This window comes from Anser brachyrhynchus, assembly GCF_964034855.1.
Source record: "Anser brachyrhynchus genome assembly, chromosome: 6".
Classification (NCBI taxonomy): Eukaryota; Metazoa; Chordata; class Aves; order Anseriformes; family Anatidae; genus Anser; species Anser brachyrhynchus.
Window position 1 is genome coordinate 29,201,834 of NC_137700.1, and position 22,532 is coordinate 29,224,365.

General features: G+C 35.3%; 1 protein-coding gene across 3 annotated transcripts in view; it reads left to right on the forward strand.

Annotated features, from left to right (window-relative positions):
- DNTT (DNA nucleotidylexotransferase) overlaps positions 1–22,532 on the forward strand; it is a 114,689-nt gene that overhangs the window by 65,736 nt on the left and 26,421 nt on the right. For 2 of the 3 annotated variants that reach the window (XM_080596516.1, XM_080596518.1), the window contains one exon: positions 1,318–1,401. In XM_080596516.1, the coding sequence (XP_080452642.1) occupies positions 1,318–1,401 (84 nt within the window). Of the gene's footprint in view, positions 1–1,317; positions 9,181–22,532 lie in introns of those variants that run through there. The other variant, XM_080596517.1, reaches the window with a different exon arrangement.

The window sequence follows — 22,532 nt, forward strand, 5'->3', positions numbered from 1 at the left end:
CTGATGAACTCTTCACTGACATCTATGGATTTCTCTCTAAAACAGTTAACATTTGTTTTCCTTGAAGCTTAGTGTTTAGATTCATGGAATGAACAGCTATATTTTCAGTCTTTTGCATTGTCTTTTTATATGACACTGGTGTTAACAAGTGACTTCAGCAGTTACTGAGTAAAGAGATGATTTGGAAAGTGTCACAGAATTATAAAGATTTTACAGGACATTTAACATTCGAGGAAGAAATGCTCTTATTTGGAACTTATTTTTTTTCATAGAAAATTGAAAACAGTTTGATATTTTTCATTTTGGATTAAGGAAACTTTTGTTTCTATTTTGAGCATTTAAAAATTATTAAAAATGATAAAACATTAAAATTTACTCATTAGCTTTGAACTGAAATAAAATGTTTCAGGTGGTATTCTAATATGGAAGGAAAGCTTCAAATGATAGCTACTTTCCATAATAGACATTTTAGTGTGTAATTGCTTTTTTAGTGGGTATAATATAAAATAGCACAATATTTTCAAAATAAATTCAATATAATTGCAAACTCAAAACTCAAATGATTAATCTGTCTCCACATAGAATTAGTTTGTGATCTGTTCTACATGCTTGCCCTCTGATGTCCATTTTGTTAGGGAATGATTATGCGGTATAACGAAGAGCTCCTAAGCCTTCTCTGAATTAGCTTTTTGATGTGCTAGAAGTACAGGTGCATTGCCACTCTGTTCTACCTAGGTTAATTGGAAGCAGGGTGTTTTAGACCAGCCAAAATGCTGCAGCTGATGTATTCTCCTGCTGAGCTGATGAGTTACTTCAGCCATTTTTCAGTTTTGAGATAATAAAATGTATTTACTTGGATTTTGGATCAACTCCTGTAGAATTTGGGGGTTCATCTTATCCAGAAAGTGTTTGGCTACTTAAAAGCTCTTTTCTCTTCTCTGCAGGTGGTTGTCTGTTCTAAAAATGTACTTTGTGAGGCCCTTTGTAGGAAAGGACTCTTATCTTTCTCTACTTCACTCAATTCCTGCTACCTATTGAGATAATTCACCTAGAGCCTGTGGGAGTCCACAGTAAACTGTACATAGCCTTGGTTTCTCTTATAGTACCCAACTTTTCTCAGACTAGCCAACTGAAATGATGGACCATTGACTGTCAAAATGTTGTTCTTTCAGATGATCCATCTGTTCAGACTATAGTCTTTTGGTAGAGATAATTTTCATATATTCGTTTATTATTTGGTTTGCTGTTGGGACTCTAGTATAAAGGATAACAATTTTGGTTGGACAGAATTGCTCTTATCTGTTGTGTCTCTTACAGCAATTTGGACGTGATTTGCGAAGATATGCTACTCATGAAAGGAAGATGATGTTGGATAACCATGCCTTATATGACAAAAGAAAGGTACTGTTTGTTCTCAGAATTAAGTTACCACATTTTTATTTCTCAGTATGTATTTTCAGTTTATTTTTGATGTTAAGGTATCTAAAATATTTTAGCTTGAGTCCCTATCTGTAAAACAGTCCCATCTTCACAAGATTTAGTTTCCCTGCTACAACCTGATTCAATCTCAACAAGTATGTCTGGAAATCTTTGCCATGGCTGAGGTAATTTCTGAAATTTAAGAATTAACATATGTTGGACACTGGTGTTTGGAAGGAATTGTGCAACATTCACAAAATGGAGAACAACTCATCTGCAAGCATTTGAAAAAGGTATTTTATTGACCTGTTTCAGAATGGAAGGTCATTTCTGTGTCACAGTCACAATTTCAATGGGCATTGTACTGACATTTTGAAGGAAAAAAGCAATATTAACTGGTACCAGCTCTGAGGAAGTTTCTGTGGATATGATACTAAATGGGGATCAGCGATCATTGTGCTTTTAAAGCTCTGCATTCAGAAGTTTGTGTGGAGTTGTTTCGCTAGGCTTGTTAGTCTTGGTTAAATGGTAGTAATTCTAGTCTAAATGCTTTTGGCTGCAAATATTCTGACCTCTGTATTTATCTGGCTTAATGTCTGTATTTGTAACAGAACATTTTAATAAGAAGCAAAATCAACATTGAAGATACTTATTGATGTCATTATAGGGGAAGACAAAAGTACCATGCCAATTTTTACATTAATCTATCCTGTGTATTCCTTATAGAATGGAGGCTGCTTTTAACATCTCTACGTAAATACAGTATTTTCTCATTGTTTGTGAGATGCAGCAGTGATCTAAGCCCTCACCCCATTTCAGATGTCTCCATCTGCACTTGTCAGGCACAGATGCTAGAGAATCCTCAGTTCACATAGAAACCTAGGGAAATGATCAGACTAATGATCCATTTAGTCAAATATCCTGTCTCCAACAATTGTCAATACTAGATGCTTCAGAAGAAAATATTAAATCACATAATAGATAAATATACAATTACATGTTCAAGGCAGAACTTTCTTCGTGAACTCAGGGATGATGTCACTGTCTGCTTGTCTTTATATTTTGAAAGCATTTAAATATAAAAGAAACTAAATATAATATATCAAATGTTCTTATCTGCAGTTTAATATGTATTAAATATATCATGCTGTGTAACAGATAACTGCACTAGTGAAATACAAAGCAGTTAAGAAACGTCAGGTTTTTTTTTTTTGTGTGTAGCAAAAATTGCTTACATGGGATACAAATATGTATTATTACATGCTGCTTTACCCAGAACACTGATACATTCAGTGATGCAAAATGTCATTCTATTCATTCATGAGCAGCATCAATCAGTATTCTTTTTTCCTTATTGTGTTTAGGCTTTATATCTGACTTATATCTGACTTACCATTCAAATCCCTCGGGGAAAGAAAATGTGAGTTCCATGTGAATTTCAGTGGGCTAATAAGGATGTTTCACAGAAAAATGATGAGTTTATATTCACAATGCCCTCTGGGAAGAAAGGTGCTTTTGTATTCCCAAGTGAATTCTGAGGCAGAGAGAGATTTAAGGCCCTAAAAACCCAATGATTGGAAGGGCTCCCTGCATGCAGCATCTGGCCTCAGTTTCATCCTATTGGATATCCGCCTCAGAACTTCACAAAATACATAGAACTGAGTACATCCATGACGTGTTTCCAAAAGCTGTCAGCTGTAACTGAGTCGCAACCATTTCTGCATGTCTGACTCTCAAGTTATATTTCTTCACTGCACTGCCCAAAAATGAGCAGAATTAGTGGTAGAACTGAGATGCTAGATTTAGAATGTTTTCCTTATAAGAATTATCTGTCAAGGACAAAGGAAAAAAAAAAATCCAGGCCTACAAGGCAAATTTCAACTGTCTTGACCACAAAGTCCTTAATCTAGGATATCCATATATCAACTGAATGATATGAATGAATCAAATGTTCCTTTCTGTGTGGGCTCTGTTTACTTTGGAGGTTTTTTATTTTTCCCAAGCAAAACAATACCTAAGCCTCCCTTTTCCCATTTAATCCCAGACACAATTTACATCCAAATCTTATTTCCTACTGCTAGGAACAGACATACTACAATTTTTCCAACAAGAAGTCCTGACACAGCAGAATGTCTTGACACAGCAGAACATTGTTCTTTTCTCTGCTGCACTCTCAGAAATAACCTAATTTTTCCACAAAGAAAGAAAACCATGCCTAAGGCAGATACACATTATGAAATATGAAACAATAAACAGGAAGAGAGAAACTCCCTCCCTGCCTAAGTATTCTACTATTAATATCAAATGTTTTATATTCATAGATTACTTTTTCCCCCCCGCATTTTTAACTTTGCAATTTTGCATGAAGAGATGCTCATAGAGGACATTTTGAACAAAACGACTTCCACACTGCCACCCAGTGTGTTATAAAGTCAGCAGTCTGAATAATACAGCAACAGTGTTTATAGCTGTGAAACTTGAGGTGATGACCCATAGAAGAGGAGAAGTTTGCTGTAATTATATGTCTGGGATGTATGGCTGCCAAAGTTGATTTATTTTTAGGGTAATCAAGTCAGCAAGTCAAAGGTGATCTTAGAATCAGTGATGACAAATAATTAGTGACTTGATTCCCACTTCAGGGAATTGTGATAAAATTGTGATAAATTTTTTTAAAATTAGTTATGAAAACTAGAAAATCTTCCTTTCAGTAATTCAAGTGCTTTTGTTTCAAAAACATTTAGTTAGGCACTTGGAAACATGTTTTATCTGTACCTTCTCTTAAATTTAGATTGGTACATGAACATATGCATTTCATAAGGTACATGAACGTATACTTTTCTTTGTGGTAATAAGTCTTACTTTCTTAAAGGAAAGCTTTCACAACGCTAAAATACAGAATGCAACAGTACCAATAAGATAGTCTTTCATTATAAAAGGCAACATTTTCCTTGTTTGCTCTACATTCTGAAAAATAAATTGATATATTTTACTCTTCTATATTAATAGTTATTAGCCCTTTGGCACTGGAGCTTGCACTGTGGCCTACTGCCTGAACTATGATGCACTTTGGAGAATCCCATATTCCAGTGCTCACAGGGTAGCACCAGGAGAGAACCCTGCTTGCTTTAATGTGTTTCCAGAGGGATTCTGACAGGAATAGAGAACATTAACACAGCAGTTAGGAATCAATTACATAGCTTCCAAGAGGGGAACAAAAGGAATGGATATTTCCTCCAGGGACTTATTACAAAGTTACATGATGAAATTATTCCTCAGCCTTGATTTTATTTATTTATTTAGTCTTCCCAGCAGTGTGAATAACTTTCATATATTTGTAGGTTTTTGAACATACTGTGCAACTATCAAACTAATGCTTTTTATTTTTATTTATTTATTTATTTATTTTTCCCCACTTCCAAAATGAAAAGACATTTCATGGATTTTCTTTTGGTAGGAAAACTGAGATGCAAAAAATTGAAAATTTATGACCAGTTATCTGACAGCCCTCATTTTCATAACAAGGTGAATGGATGTTCAGATCTGTGCCTCTGTAGAATTGTATCCTAAAGTTATGCAAATCAGCATTTGTATATACCAACAAAGCATGAAGTTGCTGTGATTTACACCAGCTGGATATTAAACCTTATGATGATTCCCACACTCAGGGAATGAAGGAATTCATTGATCAGCAATCAGTAAGAAAGAGAACTTGTATATTCCAAGCATCTTATGATATTATTATTGCTGTTGCACTGATTATAAATGGCATGATGCATTTATGAAAAAGTCCAATAAAATTCTCAATGTAAAACTTTCCTGATTTATGAATGAGTCATTTGCTCTGTAGGTAAAGGAGATGTCCTTTTGCTACTAAGCCATTTTGATCATAAACGGAAATTTATTTTTCTGAGTAAACCGTAAGTCAGATTGAAGTCAATTCAGCTGAATAGAAGTTGAAGCTAAAGGCTTTTCCTTAAAAAAAAAAAAAAAAATCATTTTTTTTAAAGCTGAAAACCATGGCATCACTTGTTGTCTTTATACCCCTAAGTCTTGGGCCCAGGGTCATTAACCCCTTAACCCAGCACAAAGAATTTTTGGTTAGAACATGCATTGCATCTGGATCTAATCTGGAGCAACAGAAACCAGTGCTTAAACTCTTATTTATATATTTATGTAATGTGATCATCAGATCACTGTCTGAACCGTAGTTTTTATATGCGTATATGTTTTACAGTTTGCTACATACTGAGATTTGAAAGACATTTCTTTGCAATGAATAAAAAAATTGTGATGTAGTATGGCAGTCATTAGCAAGTTCTGACAGCATCCTGACAACATTTTAGTTGGGTAAAATGGAGAGAGATCCTAGTGGATCAAACTAAGGAAGATCTGTTTTATTTCTAAACACTTAAGCTGAATATCATCTGCTTTCATGATAGTGTAATAAATGTATGACTTACTGTCACATACAATGTTTACTTATTTTTACAGTGATTTTTAAAGTAGCTGGCAGGTCACAGGCTTTCTGTTCTCGAAGGAGTAGCTGTCATTGAAGTATGAATGCTTCTCCACTTTTATAGTTTCAGCAACCTGGAATAGGATTCAGGAATGGCAAACTTTATTGGTTGCTTCTTTACCAACCTCAGGTGATGTTAGCTACAGTATTTTTGTCATGCAGAGGGGCGCTGAGGAGAGTGTCTGAAGCTAGGCTTTAAGATATGGGATTTTTTAACTCTTCAATGTGGTCAAGACTTAATGTGGTATTGGAATAACTGTTCTCCCATTAAATTGCTCTTGTCTTGGAGTCTGTGCTTTTCTTCAAAAAGAATATTCATTAAGGAAAAACTTCTTTATTCTCTGCAGTATGAAATACTACCACTCTGCTTTTAAACTTAGCATCATCTTTAACTTTGAAGTTTGTTCCACCAAATATATACTGTCTTGTAATCTGGTCATTACCTGCACACCTCTTCTCTATGATTAATCTCATCCAAGTCTCCATTTCTCCTTAATTTCACTCCATATCATCCACTTTTGTAGATTCCAGTGCCATCAAATTTCCTGTATTTACTATTAATACCATTGCTAAATCCAGGGAATGGTGGTAAAAATGGTGTCTACAAATTAGCAGATGTGTAAAAGATTTGTTTGAGATGTTTTCCTTGCCCCTATATTAGAAAAACGTGACATTCTTTGTGAGTTACCTAGAAAGCTGCTGTAGCTCTAGAAGATGTAAGTTGTCTTCCTGCTGAATTCAAAATCAACCACTTTTACATATAGCTAAGATTCCATACTGTAAGCAGTAAACTGAAATTAAAATTAAAAAAAAATATATTCATCATCAATGAAAGTTGTTTGTTGTTTGTTTTTTTTTTTTTTAACTTGTGTTATTCTGACACTTGCTGATAGCTGTGGTGTTGCTGAAAACCCTTTTTGTTATTGTTACTCTTAAAATTCCATAGCAACATAAATACGTTGGATTCTTTTCTTCCCTGTCTCTACGCCCTTGGATGTTATCTGAAGTTGCAGCTTGCAGTTCATAAATAGTAAAATGTTTTGATCCTGTTATTCCTCGTGGCTCATCCATTTGAAGATCAAATTCAGATGCCCAATCTTTGTTATATACAGCTAGACTGCAATAAATCTACAGCTATTTGCTGGTCTTTCTGCTCCCTTTGCTTTTCTATGTGTAGTCACTGGTTAGAAAAGGTCCTCCAGCTTCCAAAAAACTTGACACACACAGTTGTTTCGATACTATGCCTGTCATTGGTATTTGATGTGTCTACGTTGATGACTGTGAAGACAGTTGTCCCACAAACTTCTGTTCCTTTTGAGGGAAGACAGCACAGATAACCTTTAGCATTTGAAGGAAAGGTTGCATGAGTAGGCTGAAAATGATGTGGTGTTTTATCAGTTTGAATTTCCAGGGCTGCACACTGTCCAAGGCCTGAACTTGGAAATGCCATAAATGCACAGCCAAGCCAATCTGAAAAGTATGTGTGAAATTTTGTACCTATTGCTGGTATTTTGGCTCAGATGCAGAAGTACAGTAAGGATAAGTAGTTAACCACTGTGGTAAAAACTGGTTCAGTTTAACGAAAGAGTTTGATCAATCGGTATTTTGCTCTTTCCCTCTAACTATGAGAAAGAGCAAATGTTTAATGAAGGATTTTGATCATTCAGAATTTGCTTTTTCTCTTAATCAGAGGGTAAATCAAAATGTTGACGCTTTCTGCAAAGAGAATCTCAGCTTTGAAAATAGTCCAAACCTCCATAGATCAGACAGATTTTGGGGCCACAAGCTCTGAGGCACTCAGCTTGGCTGGTTGCTCGAGGTTCTTGGACCCCGGCTCTGATGTAATTAAAATGACTCTTTTTTGAACTCAGGCTCCCAGTACCCTGTCAGGTAGGTTGTTGAGAAGATGGGCAAACTGGCAGGTAATCAAATAGACTTACCTTTTTAAAAGTGCCTGGGAAGTTATATTCTACTGTATTATTATTTTTTTAATGTTAATTTATTTTTATTTATTCCAGAGGAATGTTTTGATGATTACACCATTTTTGTGGAACATATTCCATTTCTTAGTCAGCTGAAACCATATATCTTGTTTCTCTACAGAAATAGGTGTGAGGATGCCCCAAACTTCTGAAGTGCAGAATATACTTCTGAAAGATATACTGTGCTATGCAAAGCCCAGCCCAACCACTTTTATTGTGGATAAACTTAAGTTTTAGGAAATGTAAAATTGCTCAACCTTTCTTTTACTATTACTTCCTAACTAAGTTCCTTTATCTAAATTAACTGAAAACTAATACTATTACCAAATAATTAAGAAGCCATTATCAGAAAATAAGGTACTTTGGGGTTGTTTTTGCATTGTTTTTGCATTTTAATGGGAACTATTGCTTGTTGCTACAGTAAAGAAAGATGTCTAGAACTTTTCCACTGTTTACACAGTTTCAGCTGTGGTGGGATTCTTTATTGCTTTTTCCTTTCTTTCAAGGTATATGAGTTGTTCTTGATGTCATTTCCTGTTCAATAGTTAATAAGAGCCAAAGAGCCTGGCAGAAGTCTTTTGCACTCAGCATCTGAGTTGTAGTCATTTCCCATTTCGTAAGAGAAGAATCTGAGTAAAACGGGAACTAGTTTCAACTGGTTCATGCAAGAAGTTCTGAATGATGTATTTTCCCAAAGCAGTAACTTTCGAGTATGTGAGTGAGCATGGGGAAATTGGTCTGAATCAGAGGCAGGCTAAGAAGCTGTTGCGGGTACTTTTCTCTATAACTGCTTCATGGTCAGAGATTTCTAGGGATGTCGTGTGGAACATGACCTTTTTTTTTTTTTTTTTTTTTTAATAAGAAAGAGGTTCCTTAAGGTTCCTAGGGTATAATAGATTGATTAAATTATTAGCATATGAAAGTTATTGCACTAACTTGTAGGTTGCTTGACTTTTGTAAGAAGAGAGTCACAAGCTCAGTGTTATTTTGAAGAGTCATTGGGGCAGAAAGCAGTTATTAGTTTTATGTCCTATGAAAATTTAAGACAGGAAATACCTGCCTTAATGTTTTCTATTGTTAAAGAAATATTAGAGAAAGTATGACACTATGCAGGAGACTGGATATGACTGATGACAATCTAGCATTTGAAAACCATTTTGTGTATTTGAATGACGCTAAATGTTACTTAATTTTTGAATAACTAGACAGGAGGTTTATATAACTGCTCTGAATGGTGAATTCACAAGACACCATTCATAATGGGACCCGGCTTTGCAAAACATCAAGTGCTGTGCAGCTACAATGAAAACGGTAGAACTCTATGCTCCCAAAATTTTTAAAGAGAATGTTCAATTTTCCTTAGGAAACTGGTACAAACACAAAAGGGGAAATTTATCCTGGGATTTCTTACTTCCAGACTGTGAAGATCACGTGTATGCAATAGTTATCATTGGTATTCCAGTCTTTAATCATTTGCCTGCAGAAAGTGTTCCTATTTAGGGAAATCCTTAATTAAATCTTCAAGCAGGGCTTGCTCTGGCTTTCTTTGCGCATATCTGTAGAGCCAAATGAAGGTGAGACTGCAGCCCAATAATAATGGTTACAAGGAAAACTATCACCATGTAGAAGTTGCGACAGTAGAGGATGGAAACAGCTTTGAGGAAGCCAGACTGATTGCAGACGGCTGGACTGTTCTCTGTGCTTCCCACATTTTTATAAACACTTATCCTAATACAAAGACAGTTTGGTTTTCTGAGCATTGATTCTTTTCTGTGACTATCCTATACACAACTGGGAAGAAGAGCTGGCTATGATTTTATAACTTTAATTTAATTACATAGACATAATATTCACATGTGTTTAAGACTTATTCAACAGTCATAGTCTCAAAATCAGTTTTCTTGTGTCATTTGAGTGTTTACTCCACAGTATCTTTCACTTAAAGAAGGTTCCTGCAGAAGTTTACATGCACAGTTAAAGAGACATTTTTAGGATTCCTTAAAAATTGGATGTTATAGTCATATTTTGGCAGATGCTGCTCTAAAATTATGAAGTTATACCAGTGAGAGAGCCTTGAGAACATCTCAATGAATTAAACATGCTGCAGCTGCAGAGTTTGCTTTAGATGTTTGCAATAATGACTATTAAAGCTAAAGTAAACATAGAGATCCAAATTTTATAATATTAATTTCCAATGTGATCAGTTGTTCACATAATTATGCTACAATTAAATACTGAGTCATTGTAAACAGATGTACATACATTTATGTTACAATTCTTCTGTCTCTCTGAGGAAAAGTGGCAATTGCATATGTGGTTTGGGGGATATGTTCTTTTTGCACCTGCTCTGTTTTTAAAAATTAAGAATTAAAATAACAAACTTCTTTTACCCTCTGGAAAAATTAAAAATGATTATGCATTTTCCTCCAAAGTGTGCTTCTCCCCAGTGTTCTTAGCAGTTGAAATGTTTCATGTATAGCATATGACAGCTCACTTTTACAAAGTGAGCATGTAATTTTTGTACATGTTTAGCAAAGTTTAAACTCTTTGTAATAGCAAGTTGTACATCCAACACAGGTAAACGTATCTGTGCTTCCTTTACTTGGTGTGTTTTCTGAACCAGTGAAACCTGGATTGCTAATGAAATGAGAGATGCATAAATAGGTACAGATTCAAAACATTTTGACTATACTTTCTTATTTTAAATTCAAGGACAGTACAGAGCCAACCATTTTCAAGTGTTTTAATTCAGTTATTAAATCAAAATGCTTGGGTAAATTATAGATTATGGAGCAGGTAGCATAATCTCAAATTTACTCTTAAAAGAAAAAGAAATCAGAAATCTTCCCAGAAGAATCTGGGAAGACAGGAAGCTAGAAAAGGAAAGAGATGGGGTCAAAGAGGAAAATGGGACATGGGAAAATGCAGCAGGAGTGAGAATAGGAGTCTGGACAAACAGATCAGGAATGAGAGTTCCCAGAAAAGGGGAAAGAAGATGGTATATTTGATTATCAGCAATCGTTGTGGAAAAGAGCCTGGGTTGGTTTATAAAGCTGAGGGGAAAAGAGGCACAAAAAAGAATCTTTAGGGAGAGAGCTGTGTGAAAGTTTGATGGAGTAAAAATAAAATAAAAATCATCAGGCTAATGCTCTAACTTGGCAACAAGAAATGGGTATTCACTTGGCTCAAATAAACTGAGTAAACTCTATCTCACTTTTATTCTGGATATGGCATGGGTGGAACCTGAAGTTATATTCGAAATCTGAGGGGAGAGACCAAGGCTATAACTTAGTATGGGGAAGTAGGGAAGAGATGGAGCTGGAACAGGTACATATTGGAGAAGCTCAACTTGCAGAGAAAAGATAGATTGATCTCACGTTAGTCTGCAACACAAGATTTTTTCAATGCTGTCCGCATCTGTTAGTTCTGTGGCACAGCATATTTCCTGCCTAGTGAAAGATACCTACATATGTTACAGGAATTGAATGAATCAGTATTTCTTTGGAGAAAAAATATCTCTATGCATACGCTGAGGAAAACTGAACTACGGTTAAAATGCAATCAACCACATTCCAGGATTTCTCAGACTGCAGGTCTCAGGATTTCTCAAATCTCAAGACTTTTTTGATCTCAATAATATTCTTTTGAAATAGTTTGTAATAATCCTATATGAATTCCACTCAACTGCATTTCATAAAATCCAGGATCCTGTGCATTTTTCTTGTTTCATTTATTCATATGAAGCTTTATAAAGACAAATACAGTAAGACAAGAACATTTGACGAGGTAAAGCTACTATAAATATCATAGTCTCAAAGCAAAAAAGAAGTATAGCTAAGGCAGAAGAGGAAATAATCCCCACTAATCATTTTAATCGCTTTGTGATAATATGCAGGTTGTCAGAGAGCTACACGGGGCAATAGGAACAGTGTTCCTCTTATTTTCAAGGAAGATCCTGTTTTGGGTACAATGGCATGCTATTTAACATGTTAAAAAATTTTGACTGGATTGTAAGACAGTAGGTTCCAAGTTTTTATTCCCTTTGTGTGCCCAGAATTGAAAATGTATTGTTGTAGTCTGGATGGTCATGTATAGTACTCTTTATTTATTGTGGAATGATTTTAATTATTAAAATTGTAATGACAGAACGGATGCTTAACTATGTAATGTCTTGCAACTAAGTAGTAATGTGCCTGTCATTTTAAACAGAGAATAGTTCCATTTTATGCACACCATAGACTTGTCAAATAACATGGTCATAAGCTTTGTCAAATAAAGAAGTGCTCATTCAGTTAAGTCAACAGATAATGTTTTTAAATATCTTATTTTTTAAAGTGTCAGTTCTTCAGCACTAGTCTTTTTGATTCTTCTTCATCAAAGCTACTCAGTGTCACCACTTTGCATGTAGAAAGCCTGAAGACATGTCACTCTGTGTTATGAAATAATTAACTGTATAAATGTCTAAGATGTACTAATATTAGCCTGAATAATCCTTTTTTTTTTTCTCAGTAAATCTACTTATTATTGTTCAGAAATTTAATATGAATAAATCTACAACTAGAGCAAATCTACAACTAGAACAGTTGTAAGAGAAATATTCAAGTATGATATTTCTGATTAAAAACACAGGACATGTCCAGTCGTAAAATAAAATGATAATTTATAATTCTGGCTTCTATTACATTCAAACATTATTCATGCCCAGAATTATTAGAATAAATTCCACTGCACTATTTTGCATCAATACTATTACACAAGATTTTGCTGGAGGGTATTGAATCAATGTAATTCTTGTAATACTGCTTTTTTTCAATCATGGATTGTTATAATGCCATTTCAAGGAGTCTTTTTTTTCTTCCCCTCTCTTATCATCTTATTTGTAGCTAGATTAGAAACAGATTAGTTTTTATTTTAAAGCAGGCATGGTGATGTAATATTACTACAGCAAACACCAGTGAAACATGAAAATTACATTTGGAGATAATATAATGTCAGAGGGACAGGTTATTTGTGATTGAAAAACATTATGATTTCATCAAAGGCAAAGTGCACAGTGTCTACACATTGTTGTGGAATATTATTATTGAACTTTGTGAAACACTTCACATTTCCAGCACAATTAGTACTTCAACTTTTATGCTGTATAATTATCATGAAGTTGTTTCTACTGTTGAGAGTCTCATTCATTATTTGTAGCAAAAATATTTAGAAAAATATCTAATTATGGGCAAAACAAAAAATCACCAACACCTTGTCTTAAAAAGAAGCCTCTCTTGAAGAAGAAAAAAAAGAAAAAAAGAAAACTCAGGGAAAAATATGTAAGGAAAATCACTTCACAGTTGTTAGTTGCATTGCTTAGGAGAGTACTGGTAGATAGGTACTTAATATTACACTAATCAACAAAATATAAAAACTTGTGTTAACCATAATTATGTTAAATACTATTGAGAGTTAAAAATACCAATGGGTATTATTTGGGGCTTGATTCTTTCACATTTTATTTATCAAATGTATTATTATTTTGAGAATATTGTCTTACTGACTACCGATGAAGTAAGATATTGTCCCTCTCAGGCCAGCTTGAGATATATAACAGTGTAAATATCAGGACAAGGAAGAAGTTTAATTTTTCCATGTTACTTTCTGACAAGAGTTCATACTACACGAGATAGCCATTGAATACAATGACTTGAAACCTCTTACAAAATGACATAATTTAATGTGTTTTTTTTTCTTTGGAAATTGCTTTACTTAGATTTTTTTTTTTCCCCTTCCTCTCTTCCCTCCCTTCTTTCTCTGTGAGCAAAATCATTTAGCTGGCTGTGAATGTTACTGATTGCAGTGATTCTTGCCACCACTTTGTCTGCCCTAATGAGTCAGCTAATGATTTCAGAGAAGTAGCCACCGTTTTACAGATTGATGTTGCATTGTATTCCCATACTTTCATTGTAGATTGAAGGCACTCAACTTCATATTGCTCGGTGTACTGCAGGAATTTATGGATCTGCTGTAACGCTTTCTCTACAGTTGCTTTTCATAATTCTGGTCTCTAATTGGTGTAAAACTGTAAAGCTATTTGCTGCACTGAAGCTCAGAGTGGATTTATGTTTTTCACCAAAGATGGAAATCTGTTCCCTTCTACTGCTATGGAGAGTTTTCATTTATCTTCTCACAAGTTTCTTTAGACCTTGTGGATTATACCATTCAGAGCTATTAGCTGGCTTGGTTAATGCACAAGCTCCGAGCGCAAGAAATCACTCCAGCAAGCAATTGCTTTTTGCAGTGGGGAAGGCAGGATTGCATAGGGAATAACTTTTTGTGAGTTAACAAGTTTTGAATGGAAAGTGATGGAAATACTGTAAATCTGCAACATACTTCCTCGTGTTTCCCACAGCTCCTATATTTGCTGAGTTACTTTGCAGGCACCACCCGCACCTTCCCCTTAGAAGCCCACTCTCTCAGAAATACACTAAAACAAAACAAAAACAGGTTAATGGTTTTATACCAAGTCTGTTATGGGGCTTTCGTAAGACCCAAAGAAATTTATCTAGACTATTACTCTTCCCCCGTTTTCTCTTTCTATTACTTTCTATTCTAGGTGCCCTTTCATTCTTGCTTTTTGGCTGGCTGATGGTTGGAGTAAATTTGTTGTGCTGTTCTGTAAATTTGTATGGAGTAAAATGCTCTGAGTCAGTGAGGTTAGAGATATCAGAGTTTACATCTACCTGAAAAAAAAAAAAAAACAGAAAACAAAAAAACAAATCAATAAGTGTCTGAACTAAAATTCCAAGTTGTGTACCAAAATTCCACTGAACTATTTTTTTCACTCTTTCTTTCAGTTTTACCTCCCCGACTTCTTGTATGTGTTACACCTGTCCTCTATATGAAAGTGTCAAACTGTGGAAGCTCATTGGCATGTCTGGTAATGTAAGACATGTTAGCACCACAGGTATCATTACGAGGTCATGTAAAGTCAGTCATTCAGTAACTCTCCTCCATCCTGTATTTTTTTGTTGTTGTCTTTTGTTAGTCTGATATCCTCCCTTTTGCCCTTCACTCCTCCTTTATTTTTTGTTACTTTTTGAAAAAATGCTGCTAGCTTTTCTGTATTTGTGTTTCCAAGATAAACCTCATTGAAGTTGATGGGGATCAAGGATATAAATGACACAAAGTGTTTATTTTGGGTCTTGTAATAACTTAATTGTCAATAAACAGAATGTCCAACTAGTTGTGCCATGGAGTGAGTTAGGATAATTTTTCATTAGTCAGCCTGTGTAATCTAATTGCCTCTCTTCTGAATGACCTTTCTGAGAGGAGAGAAGAGAAGATGCAAATGCATAGCTGAATCATACATTCTCCTTGTCCTGTCTTCTCTCAAGCTTTCCTGACTCGGTTTCTTTGACAGTGCTGCTTGTCTTCTGCTTGTCACATCCAAGACTTCCCAGACATCTGCATTCAGTGCATTCAGTGGTTGGCTCTAGAACTCATTTTTTTGTTTGAAATATATACTTTCCTTGCCAGCGATTGACTTCTCTGTGAACTTTGAATTTTTTTAACTGATTTCCCCCACACCTCCATCTGTGTGTGTGCTCCCCAGCGATGGGACTGGGTTGTTGCAGGGCACGTTTTGTCAGGGTGCTGTATTCTGTGCAGTTTGTGTCTTTGTTAAGGAAACCTCTGCTCACCGGAGATATACGGTGACTCTTTTGCGTCTTGGGTAGCGTGCATTCTGTTTTCTCCAGATGTATTCAGCATCCTGATGTAACTTCAATTCTTCAAACTGCTCAGCTGGTACAGCTAAAAAAACATGCTAGTATACAACAGTATTTGTGACAGTTTTGAGTTAAGTAAGAAAACTGTGGAATGTTTTCTATATTTATGTCTCATGTCTTCCATTCATTGTGAGCTAATGCAGATATTCAGACTAGGAATGCAGGGAAGGCTTCCCAGGTGCAAAGCAGCAGTAAGTTTACATAATTTCCAAAGGCTTGTCTGCAAAGCTTCACCAGAAACCCATGTGGCTCACTGTAGGCCACGTGAAAAAGCCTCTAACATGGGACTGTAATTTTGGATGGAGAATTTACAGGAGAGCAATGTAATGTGTGTGCATTTTGTGGACACATGATTTTGCAGATATTTTTGATGGAAAGACCAGGCTCTGTCATTAGCTGAATACCTCTGGCAAGGTATGTTGTGCTTTAGGTTGGTATAATATGAAAGTCAGAAAATAATGAAATTTATACCTACGTTGTGAGGTATACATTGATTTATTAAGACTAGCATCTTTCTAAAAGTTTCTGCAGTTCTGCAGTACTTGCGCAAACAGTGGTGATCCACAAATACTTTTTCTAGCAAAAGTGGTCCGGTGACATAGAGCAGATAAGGTAAAACTGAGGTCAGGTAAACATATGTGAACATTCCTCCTGTTAATCACGTGGAAAATATTTGCTTGGATGGATTAATTATGTTTCTGCCTTCACAATTTTTTTCCCTGTAAACTCATTTTGTTCATTTTATTAACTTCTCACAGTCCAGCCTTTGTTTCCTCTGACCTGTTGTCGGTTGAGTGTTTGGCAGAGATAGACACCAAGCTGACAACATGTGGTTTGGGACATCTGAAGGTTCCTACATCCCAGAGTGCTTCAGTAGGAAAGAGCACAATTCTGTGGAAAATATATAGATTTACTTAACCAGTAATACATTTCAATGTAGTCATTTAAAGAAATGCGGAAGTCTTTTTATTTAATTTTATTTAAATTTAAAATCAGTGGAAGGCTTGATTTGTCGAGTCATGGAACAAACTGTAACCTTATTTCCTCTTTATAAGATGACTTGTGAAATGGCTGTTGTAGCTCTCTTGATACAGCATAAAGGCTACCCTGGACGGACAGATGTAATTAGAGTTGTTTAGCAGAATGACAGTGCTGTAGTTGTTCTTCCCACCTAATGGGATTGTTGACATGCCCAACTATTTTTTTTTCTTCTTGAACAAGGTCTTATTCTACACACAGACTGTGCTTTTATTCAAATAGCAGCACTGCTTTCATGCAAGAATTGTGATACATTCCTTTACAGCTATCTATATTTTTTACAGGCTACAAATGTTATTTGAGCAAGAAGGATCAGAGAAAAAGGGAATATGAGCAATTTAATAGCTTTGCACCTTTAGCTCTCAGCACACTGAGAGCTTAAGTTGCACGTCTTCAGTGTTAAGAGTGTGCTGCTCCACTGAATGCAGTGGCCTTTGGTATCTAGAGAATTGGTTTCACATCTTGGAAGATGCTGCAAGCAACGTAACTAACATAACCTAGCATAACCATTAGATCCAAATAATTATTTGTATATATATATATATATATATATTTAACTGACTTGACATAACTGATGACATATGAAGATAACCCCAGCATTGAAATGACAAATATATTTGTAAGAGAAATATAAGGTGCATAGTATATTTTCTTCTATAGTTTTTTTATGCTGTTACTATCATTCATCTACAATTGATGTTATCCCACAAAAATATTTTTAGAAGGGACTCTATCCAAGCACAATGAAGAGTTAAGTTCTAGCTTTTCAAATGACAGTCTATCCTCTTCTTTTCTGTTGTTCATTTATCATTGTCATGCTTACTGCCACTGTAACGATTCTAGACATGTAAAACAATGGGGGTTTAGCCTGCTTGGTATTTATCATTCTGCCTACTGGAAACATTATGAAGTTAAAAATGATCATACTGCCATTATATCTCCATTTAAATAATTTTAAAAAGGAAAGTAAATATTAAAGTAATTAAATTGACATGGACACAAGTCACATGTCAAAAACCATACAAAAGTTAGTGAAAGCAGACCAAATTTAAATGAGGAAATCACTAACTAACCTACTGAAGAGTTTGCCATTTTATAGCATGCAACATTATCAGGATACAAAGAAAAGGTTAGAATAAATGCATAAGTTATTAAAATTCCCAAATGCTTGCCTAGAAGCAGTTGCATCAAACAGTTTTGTAATTTGTTAACAATTGTTGGTAATATTCTGTCCCCCTCACTCCTCCATCCCCTCATTTTATTTGGTGAAAGAGTATGTCAGAAGTCCTGACAGACTATAATAATCATTGCCCCTTGAGGTCTTTTGCTCTGGAGGGGGTTTGCATCCTACACAATGTCATAGTTTTCCAAAGGATAATGAAATCCACTGGAGGATGACTGCATTCTTTCTGAATTGCAGTTGTACAGCAACCAAAGCCAGCACTATGAAAAAAGAGCAGGGAAAATGGGACATAATATATAAAAAAATTGGTCTTTGAAAGGGCATGATTATGCTATGACTTATTCAAGAATTAATGCTCAAATAATGTAGAAAGTAGAGTTGGGCCAGTAACGAACTAGGAAATTTCATACCTTAGTTTCTCAGCTACTACCAAGGATGATAAGGATTTAAACAGAGAAACGAATCAATGAAATTTCTGCCAAGTGTCTCATCTTTATGACTGAGGTTTGCACACATACATACTGTATACATACCAACCTAAAGTACTTTGCTTTCCAGAGGATTCTGCTGGTTCAGAAGCATTGATTATCAGTTCATCAGTGATACTGCCTGCGTGGTCTTACTGGTTTTTATTTTGAGATATCTGCATTCAGACTAACTTCCTAAGTTCATCTTGAGATGGGAAAATTGCAATAAAATGCCACAGTAACAAGCTGATGGTTATTTATAGTATTAGTTATAATATTTGATTTGGTATTTTGCAATATACTATTACTACCAAGATTTTTGCTAATAAATAGTAGGATATCAGTCTACTTGGAATCTGATTAAATGTGTGCTTTCCAAGAAGAATGAGTTAATATTGATGCAGAGCATGAGTAGACCTGGTTTCAGAGGTGTATGCAAAGCTGGCAGAGAAGCAGCTTCTGTGTCTCCTGATGAAGCAATCTCAGCGGAGCATTGCTTCGTTAAGTGCAGTGTCAGGAGGTTGCTGTCATTGCAGCATTTTTCCTTCGTGACCAAACAGTGGAAAAAAGACAGATGAGTACTGTAGAGCTGGGTGTGTACTGGGTGTCTAAGCAGTAGAATTTAATTTCAACAACCTAAAGGAATTATCCAGGCTGACTGAAAGTACAAGTTGCTCAATAAACAGTAACTGTGCATATCCACTGGCCTAAATGTTCACGTCCTTTGTGCTTCTCATGAAAATCAAGAATTTCTGCATGTTAATTTCAGTAATCTCTGATTTCTTGGGATATCTTCTCTTCTTTGTTGTTACTGGATAAATTGCTAACCATATTTTAAAGTTTCCTGTCTTGGTGTGTAGAGTCAGCCTACCTAGGCTGAGCTACTCAAGAAGTAGGTTAGACACATGGAGGTACTCTGAAAATGGACAAGAAAAATGGTTTGGAGGTGCTTTCTGGTGCTTTCAGCTTTTCTGATTATTTAAGTAACATATATGCAAAATCAGTAGAATCGGTATTCGGCCCCCAAAAGGAAGAAGTACTGTTGGCATATACTGAGCTATATAGCTAAAACTAGAATTCTACTTCATTGGTTAATGGTTTTATTTTGTGATTTCACTGGATGTGAGTTGAAACCAAGTGACAATAATAGTGTAACATCTACCTGAACTTCGACAGCGCTAGTTATGAAATCACCAAGTAGTACTAGCTCTGCGCCTTCGCTCTCTCCTTCTCTGTCATCAAAAGTAGCATTGATCACTAATGCCAAAATGAAAATAAGAGGTAGCAGTTCACATAAGAAAACATTTGGATGGCAGCTGTTTTACATTAGGTGTAGTTAATAGTCATGTTTGCAACCACAAACGTAATATTTACATCCATTGAAATAACAGCAATGATTAAATGGGATAAGAGCAGAATGATACCAGCTGCTCCAGAACATCGTTTTTTTGTAAGCTTGATTGATGTTGATTGGGCATGCCCTGGATCTGTGGAATACCAGTAGGAAGCTGAAAAGAAATCCCCAGACAACAACAACAAACCCCAATAACTGGGCAAGCAGTTCATTAGTTACATCTCTTGAGCAAAAAGGAAAGGAAAAAGGAAGAAAGAACAGTACTGAATACACTAATCAAATTTTCATCACTGTATAAGCTCTGCATAGATTGACAAAGAGGGAAAATAATAGGTTATGATTAACATTAGTAACACTTACATTGCTAAAGCAGTTGGCAGATATCAACTAGAGATTCATTTAGAAACATGGCTTGTAGCTACTGAGAATGGTATTCAGCATCAGATACTTTGCATTAGAAATTTTCCCTGTCAAGCAAATGAAATGAGTTTTGCTTGCAGAAAAACATGAAGTGACAGAACAAAAGAAATGGGATGCAATTTGGGGTCGCAGAGATATGAAGAGCTTCTATTAAAGAGTATCTGTAACATCTGTCTACAGGAGTAAGATCTTTTTTTTTTCTCATTTTACTTCCCCCCCCCCAGTAATTTATATGTATGGCTTGCCCTCTCTTGTTCACAACAAGAATTAAAAACAAAACAAAGAAAAAAAATGACAACAACAACAAAAAATCCTAACATCCTGTCCTCGCAAGTCAAGCTCTAGGAAAGAAATATTTCTGGTATTGTTACCTGATGGGTAGTTTTCAATCTTTTATTTCCTTTTCTTTTACTCTGTGTTCTACCATTTTTTTCTAGTCCTCTCCAGATGGAAAAAGGACCGACATTCTCCTAGTTAGTGTTTTTTGTATCTTACTTTTATTCCAGAACCTGACATCTGAATTTCCTAGAAAAAAACATTGTCTATGCTTTATAAGCAATGTTTCCTATTACAGACACAACTTTGAACTGTCAGTTTGTTATGTATATGTGATTATTTTTTCAGCTTTTCATGCTCCATCAGTGTTCTGTAGTTGTGGGCACTGTCCCAGAGTCTAAATATTCATATGCTGAGAATTTCATGCTGGAAGGTAAAATACTTTAGAAAATAGGAAACTGTTTTTACACTAGAGGTAAAAGAAAAAAACATTTGTCCTGATTTGTTTTAAAAAATAAAATAAAATTCTTGAAATAATGGGCAAAATTATTCCCTCAAATTACTGATACAGAGTGTTTGCATATGAAAATTATCTTATATAAATAGAATTCATTACAGGAAAGTGAAAACAACTTCATATACCTTGTTAAGTACTTTTACTGTGCATTATTGTAACAGATCTAATCCATATGGAACGTTTTATTGCTTGAAATCAATGCCTTTGTAGAATGTCTACTTAACTCGTTGGGAAAGATTTTTTTTTATTATTTTTATTTTTTTCAGTGGGTTTGGTTTGGTTGTGTTTTTGTGTGCAATTGATATGTGGCAGTTCTGCAAGTGCAAACGTGTGGAATATGAATGCCAAAGATTTATTGACATAAACAAGTAGCTTCTGAGCATTGCAAGGAACTATTTGTGAAGGCTGCACTGTATGTATTTACATGGGACAGGACAGAAAATGATGCAATTTTAAAAGTTGCTGATTTTTGTAATATATTTTTTATTAGTAACACAATACTTATTATTTCTTGTTGCCATCATTACCATTGACTCTAAGTATTTGCCTATTAAGATTGTTTTTGTCTAATTGAAGATGAACTCTCTGAAATTAAAATAATTAAAATGTTCCATATTCATTCATTGAATAGCAATTATTTGATAAGAAAGATAAATGGATTCAAGATAATATTAGCCGGAACTATTCTTAAATATCTACTTTGCTGTTTGGGAACTCTGGATGAGCAAATCAGAGCCTCATATTCTGTTCTTTCTGTCCTCCCAAACTCAAAGGAACACCAAAGGCCTCTGACTCAATTCACTCAGGAGCATCTGATCTCTACTATTCAATTTAGTGTTTGTAACCTTTCTAGCACAGTTAAACCGACTTTCATTCTACTTTGTGGCATTGAAAAATAGCTGTTAGGAAAGCTGACAGCTTGACTACTCTGGCTGAGTAGTTGTCCAAGCTGAACAACGTCAGAGAAAGATGGGCCTTTGCTGTAGATAGAGTTAGATTTAGAACTTCAAATTTCAAATACTCCTATGATGAAATGGGAACAGTTTTCTGATTTGGTTGAAACCCTGATAAAGTTTGAGTTTACAAACTGAGTTTTGAGAAAATTAAAGTTACATTTTACTTTGGGTGTTCAATTCTTCATTATGCCTTGGCAAAACTGTGGCTGCTGATGGGAGTGAGAGATGGATCAGGCACTGGAAAGAAGTGAACTGATGGTTAATAACAGTAAGTCACTGAGTTCCAACTAGTGAGATAAATTTTACTGATGATGCACAGGCATGTTTCAGGGGCAGCATGAAGCTGGCATGGACTCAGTGGTTTTGCTTACTCTTTCTGGCTCATCATTTAGTGTCTCGCTGCCAGTGATGTAACCCCATTTACTAGAACCCTTTGAGCCTGACCCTTCAGCCAATTGTTCACCTATCATATTATGTATTTGTCTAGTTGTATGCTGGACATTTTGTCCAGAAGGATACTGTGAGGAACAGTATCAACAGCTCTGTTGAAATCCAAAAGGATTACATCAGCGGGCTTCCCTTGGTCAACTATGTGCTTAACGTTGTCATGAGAGGGCAGTTGAAAGGGTAAA